The sequence below is a fragment of the Platalea leucorodia genome (assembly GCF_965183815.1).
Source record: "Platalea leucorodia genome assembly, chromosome: 4".
NCBI classification, from domain to species: domain Eukaryota; kingdom Metazoa; phylum Chordata; class Aves; order Pelecaniformes; family Threskiornithidae; genus Platalea; species Platalea leucorodia.
Genome location: NC_138826.1, coordinates 11,252,703 through 11,266,732, shown reverse-complemented (window position 1 = coordinate 11,266,732; position 14,030 = coordinate 11,252,703). Strand labels below are relative to the sequence as shown.

The following is a 14,030-nucleotide window of genomic DNA, read 5'->3' as shown; positions in this document are numbered from 1 at the left end:
CCGGCTCAGCCGCCGCCCCCCGGCAGTCCGCTGGCAATAGGGTCCCGCCGGGAAACAGCGTCCCGCCGGTGGCGCCGCGGCCTCGTCCCTCCGTCCCGGCTCCGCTGAAGGAGCGGGGCTACAAGGCACAGCCAGGGGGGCTGCGCGGTCCCGGCTTGCAGGGCACGAGCGGGCCGCCGCCTCGGGGCCTGGGGCTGCAGTTCGAGCCGCCAAGCAAAGACCGCCAAGGGGCGGCAGCGGGGAGCTGGGCCGTGCTGGTTAAAGCACCTGAGCGGGGGCGGAGAGTTTCGCCGGAACCTGTGGCGAGGCGCCCGGAGGCGGAGGGACGCCTTTGCGGCTAGCAGAACGCGGAAGCGCCTGGGCGCGGAGCGGCTGAGGGCGCCCGACTGAGCGCGGCGTCTCCGCGGAGCGCAGCGGGGCCGCCGCCTCCCCAGCACCGCCGCCATGTCCTCCGATTTCGAGAGCTACGAGCAGGACTTCGCGGTGCTGACGGCCGAGATCACGGGCAGGATCGGGAAGGTGCCCAAGCTGGTAGGAGGTGAGCGGCGGCGGTCGGGGGGGGCTGCTCGCCTGGCGCCGCGGAGAGGCCGTCGTCGCCCGGCGCGTTGGGCTCCCACCGGCGCTGCTCTCCGCCCTCACGGCTCTCGCTGCGCACCGCAGGTCCGTCCTGCTCGTCTGTGAGAGCCTCTCCGGCTCCAGGAGCCTCCGGCTTCCCAGTAGCAAGCGCTTGGGGCGGTGGCGGGGGTGTTAGCGTGGTTTTAGCGCGGTCTGCCTCTGTGTCCCGCCAGCCGAATGTGTTTTCTTGCTCCTTACACAGCAGAGTCAGGATTCACCTCCCTGCCCCGGGTGCCCATCTGTTCGAGCAGCGAATTGTCTTATGAAAGGTGTTAAGAGTAACGTGACAGAATATTGTTTGCTGGTCAGCAGTGAGGGTCAGGCCCTCCCTTCCGACTTGCTGCGGGGCCACGCAAAGTTACAGCAGCGCAGCTGAAGGGCTGAGCAGAGCAGGGGTCAGAGCTGGGTGGATGTTTCCTATACCAGCATTGCTGCTGAATGCTTTTTACTGTGGTCGTGCCACAACATCAGTAATGGAAATCAAGTCTTTTTCACGTGGCAGAGACAGAATTTGTGCATGATTTAATCCGAATCTGTATTTTTGCTGCTTGCTGTTAAAACATTTGATTTAGTTAATTGACTGTGGTGACTCATATGTAGGAGCAGATTCAAAGAAATCAGCGTTCATTTACTTTAATGTGTTTGTCAGTAGCCTGCAGCATTCATGATCTGATTCATGATGTATCCCTGCAGTAGACACAATGATGTCTATAAGAGTGTTAGGGTAGAAAGCTGAAAATTATACTCTCTTTAACCAGTCCAGCTCAATCTTCTAGTTCCTACAAATCAGTGCCCTAATATAGGACTCCTAGTACGAGACAGAGGGAAGCTGAAACTAATGGACTTCTTGTCTGTCCCTCTTATAGCTCAGCTTAATGCCTCTTCTGTTTCCAGGTCATTAAATATTCCTGCTTCTGCTTCCTATGAGCATTTCCTAAAGCTTTAGGATACTTAAACTGTAGGAGTGGATATCATATAAGGACGGAATAAACACACACTAATGGTATACTTTTCCACACGACTAAAGGAAAAAATATCATGCATCCAGCACCAAAGAATAACATCCTACTTTTAGAGTGGGAAATGCATCATGAAGTGATGAAGTAGTGACTCTAAACAGGATTTGAGGTAGGTGGTCAATTAAAACATATGATCTCAGTGCAACATTAATTCAGAGGTCCAAAATAAATCTGAAATGAATAAACAGGAGGATTTTCAGTAAAAATCTGTCTGATTCTGGAAGGTTATGTCCAATTCTAATCTTAGCAAGTTAGAACTTCTGATAAATTGGGGCTCAGTGACCAATCACAGGCATGATTAAAGGACAGGAAACTATGCCTTTTCATCAGCTTAACAAAGCTGTTTTGCTGTTGAGCTTACACAGGGAGATAATTCAGTCACAGTCTGCAGGCACTTAAGAGGTAGAAAGCTTTTTCTGTCTTGTAATGGAGACTTACAAAATGAAGAAGGGAGAGATCCAAAGAGTTCCCGTGATTGACGTTTAGAACTGGTGTAATCTAGTCTGCTCAGAAATGATATTTAACCTGTAAATGGCCACTGGAACAATTTGCTGAGGGGATGCAGTGAATTCTTCACTAATGTAAAGTACTTAATCAAGGCGGTATTTCCCACTGCCTCGCAAAGGGTTGCTCACTTTTAAACAGAGTAAATTTAAGGACCTCTTGTAGGAACAGGGAGACATCATCAATACACTACTGGCTCTGCTTCTGAAAATCAGTAGTGCTTCACTGATTTATGGAAAAAGAATAGAGATTTAATTTCCTAGTTGTATAGATTGTGGAAGTCATCAGTGTCTGTTCAATAGTAGGAAGAATATTCCGCTTAGTAGTAATGGATTTCCATAATCCTCTCCTTGAATCAGTCTCCCTTATTCACTTAGGGAGACTTTGAAGCTTAAATATGAGATGTTTAAAGAGTATTGTCTTAAACAGTGACATAGCCTAGAAGCAGCAGACTTTGAAATCATGATTCTTTTATGTGGCCATTAGAAGGTTTTTTTAGAATTTGCTGTCCTCTCAGAGGAGAAAGAATGCATGTTCCCTGCAGGACCAGTAGTGTGATACTGGGCCAAATGGCCTCCAGATAAGACAATGGTTAATATTTTTTTTTTTTCCAAGAGATGGCCTTTCCATGTTAGGATTTGAAGCTGGGCATACATGCTTTGGGCTGGTTTGTATTATAGCTACTTCTTGCACTGTACGTTTACGAGTGAGTGCATTGCTTCAGTTTTCAGGGCTATTCTGTCTTCCATCAGCAAAAAATTCATGTATGACTTGAAAACAAATTGCAGTCTTAGCTAATAGGGGCATTTGACCACCTGGAAAAAAAATAAATCTCTGACTGTGCTGAACACTTTGATCAGAAATATTTTAAATATACATTTTTCCCTTGTTTCTTAATAGGAATATTTGCAAGATCTTTGCTTCTTCATCACCAGAAGTTCCAGTTAGTTCTTGTGGAGATGGCTGGGAGAGCCTCAAAAAGAGGATTATGAGGTGGGAGGGGGACGTGAGGAGAGATGCACGTGAGGTGGCAGTTTTCAGCAGCAGTGATTTGAGAGAGATTGCTGATGGCCTTCTTCCTCCACGCTGGAAGAAGCAGGATGAAAGGTGTAAGGACTTGTGCTACTTCTGCATAATACAGAGAGATCTCCTGAAGTCTAGTGACTGGTTTATTTCCTTCTGCTGCCCAAGATGGACCTGCTCTAAGCTTCACGTTCAGTTGGATTGGAGAAATACTGGTTAATTGTTTTTGCAACATTCCTGCATTTGGTGTTGTCAGGACTTGATGCTGTGTTGTGTTCTAGGAGGATGATGGCTCAACAAACAATGCTGTTGTCACAAATGCATAAATAGTTCAGCAATAAATGTAACAAAGGCACTCTGATACTACAGAAACAATAAGCAACAGGGACAATAGAACGTCTTGGGAAGAAATGTCTTCTGTTGAGGCAAACATCATCTGGAGAATTAAAGAAAGTGTTCTAAATAGAGACATGGCTTTTAAATAGATTTTCTATGATGCTGCTGCAGGTCTTTGAAGAATGAAGAGCATTGGCTGATGTGTTTTATTAACATTCCTTGGTGCTTCAGAGAAACATCTGTCTTGTGATTTGACAAAAAATTATATAAATTTTGATTGCTTGATATGAAAGAGAGTTTTATCAGCACAAATGGTGATACTTAGCCTTTTCCCAGCACAGTAGCCTCTGGGTTGTGATGGTTTTAGAATTGAGTGCTGTCATTCTTCTGATACTCAATACCTGCATTTTCTACTGGGCAATCAAAGCACTGTACTTCAGCCTCTAATGGATTTAGCTGAAGAAGGTCCCACCTTTAATCTTCTGTTGTATCCCTGTACTGGAGTTTACTGTCTCCATTTCAGGTCTGGCTCATTGTGCTGTGCCTCTTGAACCCAGTTTTGTAACCCAAAGAGAGAAACGTGTGTATTGTTCCATTTGTCTCTGCTGTTGGACAGTAACTTCTGGCAGTGGTGAACGTGTAAACCACCTCAGTCAGTGTAGCAAAATCTGCAAGTGGTCTATGAACTGAAGCCCTTTGTTACTCAGTCTTTTCCTCAGCATGTACTAATAAAAAGAAGCAATTCCACAAGCGATGGGACTACTCAGTCTTGGTTCACGCTTTTTTAATCTCTTCATTGGTTGTGAGATCAAACCAGTGCTGTATTATCTTGCTACACTTGTAGGCAGATTTCTGCCTTTCTGTAACTGCTGTATTTTGGGGGACAAAACAGTGGCTAATGCAAGGGCAAAGCTGAAAGAACTGAGGAAAATATAGTAAAAGCTTGTTTCTTTTAAGAAAGTGATGCAACCTTGTGTACAAACACAGAATGGATTTCTTTATTTGTAATCCTTACCCAGAGGAAAAAAGCACTTTTGTTTCCAGTCTTTATATTTATCCATATTTTGTCAATTTGACCAGTTAAATTATACAAGCTGTATGCAATATTTTCTTTACGACATTCTGTCTGGCAATGTGGAGACAAAAATTCTGTTCTAGATTTAGATATATTTGATGGAGCATTGCTTTTTATTTTCTTTAAAGGGTATTATCAATTCAGAATTAAGAAAAAGAATTATAAAAACCCCTTTTCATTATTTCATGTGATGGAAGCGTATTTAAGGAAATGATCAAGTAGGCAGATTGAAAACTACTAAGACACAGTGGAGTAATACAGTTAGTAATATGAGGATCTTTAATTGGATCATAACTTGTTTGTCCTGATCTACTAGATTAGCGGCAAGCTTCTCTTGCTCTGCATAACTTCCTCTGACCTCATCTACACCCTCTGAGCAAGTCATCCTGTGGATATTGTGACCTCCTTTCTATGGGGATTCTGAAAATTTCTGTGAAATAAGTTGTTTCCTTAGGTTAACCATGGCAGTAAAACGGAAAGTAAATGATCTGAAAACCATTCCAGCAAGTGCTTTCTGATGTAATCAATGCTTCTGTTGCTGGTATCAACAGCAGGTCTAGAGGTATTTGCAGTCCTGCAGGCAAGTGGCTCCAGGCAAAGTACTCCCACCAGGATTTTACGTGGATGCAGCTAGAGGAAGAGAGGAAAGCGAAACCAAGTGAGTGATACTTCTACTTTGGTAAGCTTGCTTTTCCTTACCAAAGTGACACTGCTGGATCCTGCCACCCCTTCTTGCTCTGGGGACTACATGGTATTGTGTGCCCAAGAGGATCAGCAGTTGCAATAAGTTCAGCTCCTTTCCTGGAAATCCATGACGATATTGCTCCAAAGCTGCAGTGCTGGGACGTTGCCATGTGCCTGCTCACACATCTGTATTTGAAGGAACAACAAAGGCCTGTTGTCAGTAGGCCTCGCTCCCACCAGTTGCTCTGGTCACCAGCTGGGTGATTATATATTGATAAATCTGGGATGATGTTAAAATGCAACTCTGGAGTTGGGTTAATTAACTAAACCACTGAAGGTCCTTTGAATACCTCCTCAGTTTTATGGGAGCAGTTTCAGCCAAACCTCCTTGTGTACTAATGAGTTTTCCCTACCAAAGGTCCGTACCTTAATATCTCTGTGGGTAGGTAAGATCTTACTGGTCAGTGGAGTGCTAGGTAGTTCTTGTAATCACAAGTACACACAGAATTTGTACACCATGAAATATCTTCCCCAAAACCCTGACTTTATATCTTCCTTAATGTGTGTGGGAACTGTAATCCAGTAAAACTCAGGGAAATACTGAAATTGCTATAGTACGTTTATTTTCTGCTGCTGTATTTTTTAATTTTATTTCAGCTCAATAAAATGGTATTGTGTGTTTTACATCTTACATTGTTTTTCCTTTTGTCCATCATCACTTTGCCCGCTTCTAAATGAAGGAGAGAACAGAGGTATGCTGGGTAGGAGAATTGAAATGTGCGGGCAAACAAGTGGCAGATTCTCTTTTCTTTTGGGTTTAGTTATGCTAGGAAGATAAATCACGAGCCATTACATTTTCTGGCTTGGGTGCCATCATGAGAACCTGGTGGGGAATTAAAGACAGACATTGCTAGCAGAGAACTAAAAGTGCTGCACAGAAATGAGCATTTCCTACATCTTCTGCTGTAGTAGAATCCACCAGACATGTCAGTGTGAATTCCAGATTTGCAAGAAAGATGCTGTTTTTCCATGGCTTTGGCTTTGTAGGGAGGATTACTTGAAATTCTGGGCCTCTTTCAAGGATAAGAAGAGAAACTCTTTTTTGGAGGATTTAGAGGTGAGCTCTAACTTCTCCCTTGTGCCACTGGCAGAGTTCCCTTTACTCGGAGGGCTTCGGTGTTCTTCAAGATTTTATTTTAGCTATGTTTTGCCAGACATACTGCTGAATCCTCAGAAGACAGCTTTTCTAGTCCTTGCATAGCTGGTTATTTGCAAAGGTCTCTGCGTTATCTTAAAGGTGGAAAGATGATCCTGAACCTGATGCTCTGTGCAGGCAGAGCTCCAATGTATATAACTGAAGAAGGACAGATCATGATGTTCGCGTGTCCTTAAATGAGAGTGTAGAGTATCTTTGGTAATTGTAAGAGAGATATATAGGTCCATTCAAATATAATGCAGGGTGCTGTGGAACAGCAGTGGGAAGGCTCAGCTGAAACATCATTTACTTATGCTGGGGATGCTTCACCAAGAACTGTAGCGATATAGTCCTTTCAGAAGTTGCTTTTAAGGAAGGTTGTTTTAAGGGCACGTTTTACTTTATATGGCAGAAATTCTGTTTTTTTTGTTGCTACCTCAGCATCCCCTGATTCCTGCCTATGGCACTAGGTTTCCTCAAAACTAAAGCATTTCAGCCTGTGAGAAGCTAAATTATATATATTTAATAAAGGGGGTCCCTCTTGAAATTCAGTGACTTGCGGCATGCAGAGGATCAAAGGAGATCATCAGATAGTCCCTTTTGGTCTTTAATTGTGTCAATTCTAGGATGCAAAGAGATCAAAGAGAAGCAAAGGAATTCAGGCTAAAAAAAGTGAACCATGAAGTGTAAAGATACACAATAAATTCTCTTGTGCCAGCGTAGACTTATCCATCATGACCTCTGGGGAGCAATGACTGGAGATACTTTTGTGCAATTCACTTTTTATCTGCTTCATCAGGCAAACCACCAGCACAGATGTCTCATGATGCTCTTGGTTTCAAACAAACAGTGGCATAAAGGATTGTATGCTCGGACTTTTGTTGTTAACTTCATTGAGACAATGTGTGGATTTACAGTCAGAAGGATGGAAGATGCGGCCATGAGAGGGGTACGAGGTGGTGCAGATGGCGGTATTGCAGCCCCTAAATGCCCACAGTAGTTAAGCAATGTGGCGACTTTTTATTATCCAGTGACTGAATACTCCTCAGAAAGTCCCCTTTCATGCTGTAACAAAGCAAGTGGTCAAGCAATTAGAATATTTGGCAGATGGGACACTGAATCTCAGTTCATATTGGACTTTCTGCCTGAGAATGGATGGTTAGAGGGAGGTCAAAAGTCAGACATGCTCTCTGTAGCTGTGTCCTGGTTTAGACTGGGATAGAGTTAATTTTCTTCCCAGTAGCTGGCATAGTGCTGTGTTTTGGATTTAGTATGAGAACAATGTTAATAACACACTGATGTTTTAGTTGTTGCTAAGTAGTGCTTTCACTAGGCAAGGACTTTTCAGCTTCTCATGCTCTACCGACTGAGAAGGCTGGAGATGCAGAAGAAGCTGGGAGGGGGCACAGTCAGGACATCTGACCCAAGCTGGCCAAAGGGCTATGCCATACCATATCATGTCATACTCAGTATATAAACGAGGGGAAAGCTGGCTGTGGGGCTGCTGCTCGGGGACAGGCTGGGCATTGGTCAGCAGGTGGTGAGCAATTGCATCGTGCATCATTTGCTTTGTATATTCTTTTATTATTATTATTATTACTATTTTATTTCAATTATTAAACTGTTCTTATCTCAACCCACAAGTGTTCTCACTTTCACTCTTCCAATTCTCTCCCCCACCCCACTGGGGGGGAATTGAGCGAGCGGCTGTGTGGTGCTCAGTCACCGGCTGGGGTTAAACCATGACAAGCTGGGATATAGACATGTTGGGGAACCTGACAGATGATGATTGCTACATATAGCTTATAACTGATTTTAATTTTTTAAATTTTTTGTCTTTTATTACTAGTTTACATTTTTACTGCTATTAGAAGACAGTGGTTTTCTTGTAGTTTCTATGGCATTTGATTCTGTTCCTGTTGAAGCAGAAGAAACAGGGTTCAAGACCCAACATAGGAGCAGGAGAATAGAAACCTCATTTTTCTTCAGTATCTGGATTTGTTATAAGTGGCATGCTTGGTTTTGTGCATCTCATATTTTGCAAATAAATAGGATAAGCCTTTGTTCTTAAACCATAATTTTTTTTCCATTTGGTGTAAGTATGTGCCTTCTCATGCATTTGTGCACGCCCAGCAAGCGCCTACTGAGGCATAACTCCTACACCTGAAGCAGCTGTAACTGCTTTCCTAACTAGCAAATGCTACATAACAAAGTAGAAGACTTCAAGGATTCTCCAACCTCCCTTTTTTTTTTTTAAATTACTAATGTGGGTATCACAGCACATGATGATGTCACACAGAATAAATCCCTTGAGTCAGTTTTAACTGATACATATAAACTTTTGAAATGGTACATTTTTCTTTCACGGAAAGAGCACAATTATATTGGTATTTTCACAATTCTATTTCAGATGACAAGAAGCAGATGGTTGCAAATGTTGAGAAACAGCTCGAAGAAGCAAGGGAACTGGTACGTTTGGCTTTTCATATGTTAACTGCAAATTCCTAGGGAAAATAATAGGATCATTAGTGGTTACATTTAACACACATGATGCCCTAAAAATACTTAACAATAATATATTAGAAAATGAAATAATATTTTTTAAATAGTTCTTATTTGATGATATGAAATACCCCAGAGGGGTGTATCTTTTGTTAGTCTTGTATTAAGTGATTTAAGGTTTGCATTATTGCTGTAAGCTATTACAGGCTGCTACAGGCTTTTAGTTGTGGATTAGGTCTTTTACTTTAGGAATTGAATTAAATATTTGCACACCTGGAGTGTTTGGTTTTTTTCTTGTAGGACCCATGATCTACTTGATTTAATCTGTCTGATTGTCTTGTAGAGCAGTCGATCTTTTTTTCTCTTTTAGCAAGTGAGGCATAAAGATATTTAGTTGTTTGAGGTCAAGGGGCTAATGATGGTGTGGGTTACTGATCCAAGAAGAGTATATATGTTAACCAAGCATTAGTTAGTGGTCTGCACTGACAGAAGAAAGCAATATATGTTGAGCAACCGTGACTTTTTTTGTAGTTTGCTCCCATTACAGCCTGTCATGTCCTCCATCTGGATGGAGTATAAAAGTAAAGTTTTGTAGATGTGGACTAACTGAGCAAAGGTGTTGGTGACAGTTGAGATTGACTTTTTCCCACATAGCAGTAGTTCCTTGCCTGAAGTTGCTTTTGTTTATTGCTTGCAAATGAGTTTGGTTAATCTAGTGTCAGAAATGTAATCTGACTGTTGGGATAGGGTAAGGAAATTAGTTCTCCTAGCCTGAAAGTTCTTATAATTGGGCAAGTTGAATCAATTATTAGGTTACTAACTAAATAGGAATATTGAAATTCACTTTTTAAAGTGGCATAGGAAGAAAAAGGTCTCTAGAGTGTTTGTTGATATACCTGGTGCTTTTGGTTTAAGAATCGAATTACTGTTGTAGACCAGAGCATTGGAATAGCATCCAGGAAAGCTGGATCTTGGGATGGCTCCACTGCAGGTTTACTCTGTGAGGATGACAAGGTGTCTAACTTCCCTGATTTGGTATTCTCGGTGAGAAACATGGTAAAATTATTGTCCCATCTCATGAGGATGTTCTGAAGATATATTAAGGCCCTTTGGGCACTTTCATGTTCAAACAGCTGAAAGAAAGTAAAAATCCAGAAATGTTTTTCATCTCCTTTTCACTACAACTTGACATGGCAAAAGAGCATAGCGGTACAGGGAAATTGTAGCATGGGTGGTCTGATGAAAAATAATTCAAATTTGGTTTTCTACTCAAAGTAAGATTGGAAACGGCAGAAATTGAGTTAATGGCTCATTACTTCTCTCCTTATGTCAGAAAAAGATCATCTAAATTTGTATTTATTATAAGATTAAAAAGTAAATCCTGTATCTGTACTTCTATCCTACTGATGATCTTCATTTAATGTACTGGCTTTTCTTTCACGCTTTTGTTTTACATCATGTTGCTAATGCTGCTAGACAGGTGCTTAATTCAATTATTGGCTTTAAGCAGTTACCTAACATGGTTGTGATTAATGTCAAGGCTTGGGTTTAAAAATCAATTCGAACAAACCTGCTAATAACAGAAGTGATTAAAAAGATCCTCTTTTAAACTAAAGGCTACAGTAGAAAATCAAAATAAACCTAATTCCTTGCTACTGATAGTTTTCATACATTTGTTTGCTTCATTGTCTTGAGTAGTAAAAGCTGGGTTTAGCTGATTTTGTTTTATTTCCTTCTTGGCTAGGAAATAACCCTCTCATGTATTATAAATATTATTGTAGAGATAATTTATTTACATTGACTAACCATTGATTGTTTTAAAACACTGTCTGCTTTGTTTGGGTAAAATCTCTGGTGTAATTGATTTGATCTATGTGCAGAACTGACACCAAAACTTTTCAGACTCCCAGGCTGCCTTTTCAAGCCAGAGCTGTTGAGTAAGAGATCTCTGGAGAGAAATATTGTCATTCTATATCCCTTGTGGAGTATCTGAATGTTATTTTTACCAGGTTTTCAAGAAAGGTGAATGTTGTGATAACCTTAGGGAAATTCTTTGAATGTAAAATCTAACATGTGCTAGAAGAGATGGAATTAGCATTTTTGAGTGAAATTTTGCTTTTAAGAAGAAAAAACTGTCTCTGTGTTAATTGCCTTTATGTTTTATGAGGGCACATCACACAATTGTTGTGTTGCAAATGCTAGGTTATTCTTATCTAGACACTTGGCTTTTTAATAATGCACGTAAATGTAGTGTGGCAAATGCTAGGTTATTCTTAGTTAGACACTTGTTTTTTTTTTTTTTTAATATAGATCTCTATTTTAGTTCCAGGACTTTAAAATCAGAATAAAATAGCAAAGCTTACAATTTTCATAAAATGCTAGCAACTCTCCAGAGCAATTTCCATGTGGAAAGGTTCCTGCGGGAGGGGAAGACTTATTTTGGAGTCTCAATGGACATCATCAGCAGTGCTACCTTATTTTGTTGTATTTTTGAATGGAAATACCAGTGGCTGGACTCCTTTATGCTGTATTCAGTGCTGGGAGTGTACTGGGTGGTGTTAGGAGCAAACCTACTAGGTTAAACACCTGAGGAGCCTTAAGGATGGGGCCTGATTTATGAAATTGAGCAAGAGTTAGGTGCCAAAATGCTCAGCTTCACCACAGTGGTGGCAAGTTTGAGCTTTTAGGTTTTCTGAAGAAAACTTGAGCTTCTACAGATGTTTTGAGATTTAAGTGACAGGTTATTTTTAGCTTTTAGTTGAATTTAGCTCTATTCTTGCTTGTGTATGAAAAATACGATTTTATGAGCAATAGTATGAGGCCTGAAAGTGAAGATGCATGAAAATTACGTTGCATTTGGGTTCACACCTGCTTGGACCACTGTCTTCTGCATGAATTTGCATGGAAATTTATCAGCCAAGCCACAAAATGTGCCTGTTTAATCTCATGATGACAAAAAAAAAGATGCTAAATGTTGGTCAGCCTAAATATGCATGCTTCATCATTGTTCCTTGGACCTTACACTCTCTGATACTGACTGTTTAGAATGAACATTTTGGATTTGACGGACTGTGGTCTGATCCTTGCTGCAAATTGTGTATTCACTGGGAGATGGTTTCATTTTTCTATAATAGATAAGAATTGAGACTTCATTAAAGTATCCTGACCTTGCATATATAATTTTATATATATGAGGAATGTTTTCTATGTTTATAGAACATTTGAGATCAAATGTATTGAGATGAAATTGATAAGAAATAAGCCATTAACTCCAGCTATCGGTTTAATTTATAATACCCCTTTGGAAAGTTAAGCCTGAGCCAAAGAACTGGGTAGAATTAGAAATTGCTTTGTATGTTTCAGTTCATTACTGACTATTTAATTAAAGTCTGCTTTACAGTTTATTATTGAATATAATTTTGTATAATCAGAATAGATCAGGCGGAATGACTTTTGAGTATCTGGTAATTCCATTGATTAAATTCAGATACTTTTCTTACGATATGAGGATGAAATTTCAAAGTATAAGAGAGCGATTACATAGGAATAAACTGTAGCTGTCTCTGGTGAAGACCTGTAACCAGTAGCTTGGCACCCTAATTGAAAGGCATTTCTGTTCCAATGCTATGTTGCTCAATTGAGATCAGTAGGAGGTGAGTAAATATTGTTTCAGGTGCCTACAGCAACCAAGGAGAGGTATTCTTTTATCTTTTTAGAGTAAGTTGGAAAGATTTTAAAAGGCAGGTAAGGGATTCTTCAGCTGTGCAAAATAGAATTCCTGAACAGACAGCACCATGTAGTGGAGGCTCCATGACCCAGGGGGCAGGTAATTAGCAGGCAGCTCAACCCTGGTTTGTAACTCCTTCTGATTTTTGGTACCTCTGTGCCATATTCTTGTGTTTCAGGCCGCTTAGTATTCTACATGGCAAGAATAAATAGAAAAAGCTTTTGGAAGAGGTATTCTGTCTCTGACGTTTTAATGAATTCAATTGTATACAATTTCTTGAACAGTATTGTCGTTAAACCCTGACATTCAGCTATTTACCTATATACAGATTTGGGATGCAGATTTAGGCAGTCAGTTCAGGCTTTGTATTTCTGCTGTGTAAGCAGTATTTAAAAGAACAAGAATTATTTTATTAAACATAGAGGCTGGTGGTAAGTAAAACTTTAAACATGTATATATGTACACACACACATGTCTATACATATATACATGTATATGTATATACACATACTTGTGTGCATGAGTGTATAAAAAAAAATAAAATACCTTTTTCAGCCAAGGGTTTCCAAAACCACACAGCTAGGTGGAGGTAGGCTTTCTTCTGAGCTATGCTCATTTGCAGGAAGTTATTTAACCTCAGTTTTACTATTTTCTTGTAATAAAATGTATTCATCACATTTGGAATTGAAATCCAGAAATGTTTGGCTAGAATCATTCCTTCTAAGTGTTAATAATATTAATTTTGTCGCTTGTTTATTGATTTAAGGCTGTGTAAAGATTTTGATAAATTGTTTATATATTGCAGAATAAACAACATTTTCTTGATAAAGAAGGAATATTTCTTAGTATTTGTGAACAATTTAGGTAAATTCATCCTTGCTTTAATTACCCTTTTGATTTCCATGTCTCTTCTTTATTTTTACTCACTAGCTTGAGCAGATGGAACTGGAAGTTCGAGAGATCCCACCTCAAAGCCGAGGAATGTACAGCAGTCGAATGAGAAGCTACAAACAAGAAATGGGAAAACTTGAAGCTGATTTTGTGAGTTTTTAACATACTACATAAAGAAGGCATCTGTGAGAATTTTTAAAGTATAATAATGCAGTTATTCAGGCAACTAAGAGGGTACTTTTACTAGTGCAAGAGATTAATTCTGCATGTATCTTGCTGTATTTATAGACAGATGAAAACCGAACTGGGGAAGAGAACTTTTTTTTTTGTAGCAGTCTTGTACCAATATTCAAGTTGCTAGCCTTCCGTCCCTTTGCCCTGGATCTGAATCGTTTCTGTGCCATTAAACATTGTGAGTGTTCATGCTGTAGGAAAAATAGTCAGTTTTTAATCCTATTT

The 14,030-nt window shown here is 40.3% G+C and overlaps 1 protein-coding gene across 2 annotated transcripts in view; it reads left to right on the top strand.

Annotated features, from left to right (window-relative positions):
• The first annotated feature begins 56 nt into the window (after positions 1 to 56).
• The window catches only part of VTI1A (vesicle transport through interaction with t-SNAREs 1A), a 274,146-nt gene continuing 260,172 nt past the window's right edge, over positions 57 to 14,030 (top strand). For both annotated transcript variants that reach the window (XM_082308622.1, XM_082308623.1), the window contains exons 1-3: positions 57 to 538; positions 8,862 to 8,920; positions 13,611 to 13,721. In XM_082308622.1, the coding sequence (XP_082164748.1) occupies positions 445 to 538; positions 8,862 to 8,920; positions 13,611 to 13,721 (264 nt within the window). In that variant the 5' untranslated portion in view covers positions 57 to 444. The remainder of the gene's footprint in view (positions 539 to 8,861; positions 8,921 to 13,610; positions 13,722 to 14,030) is intronic.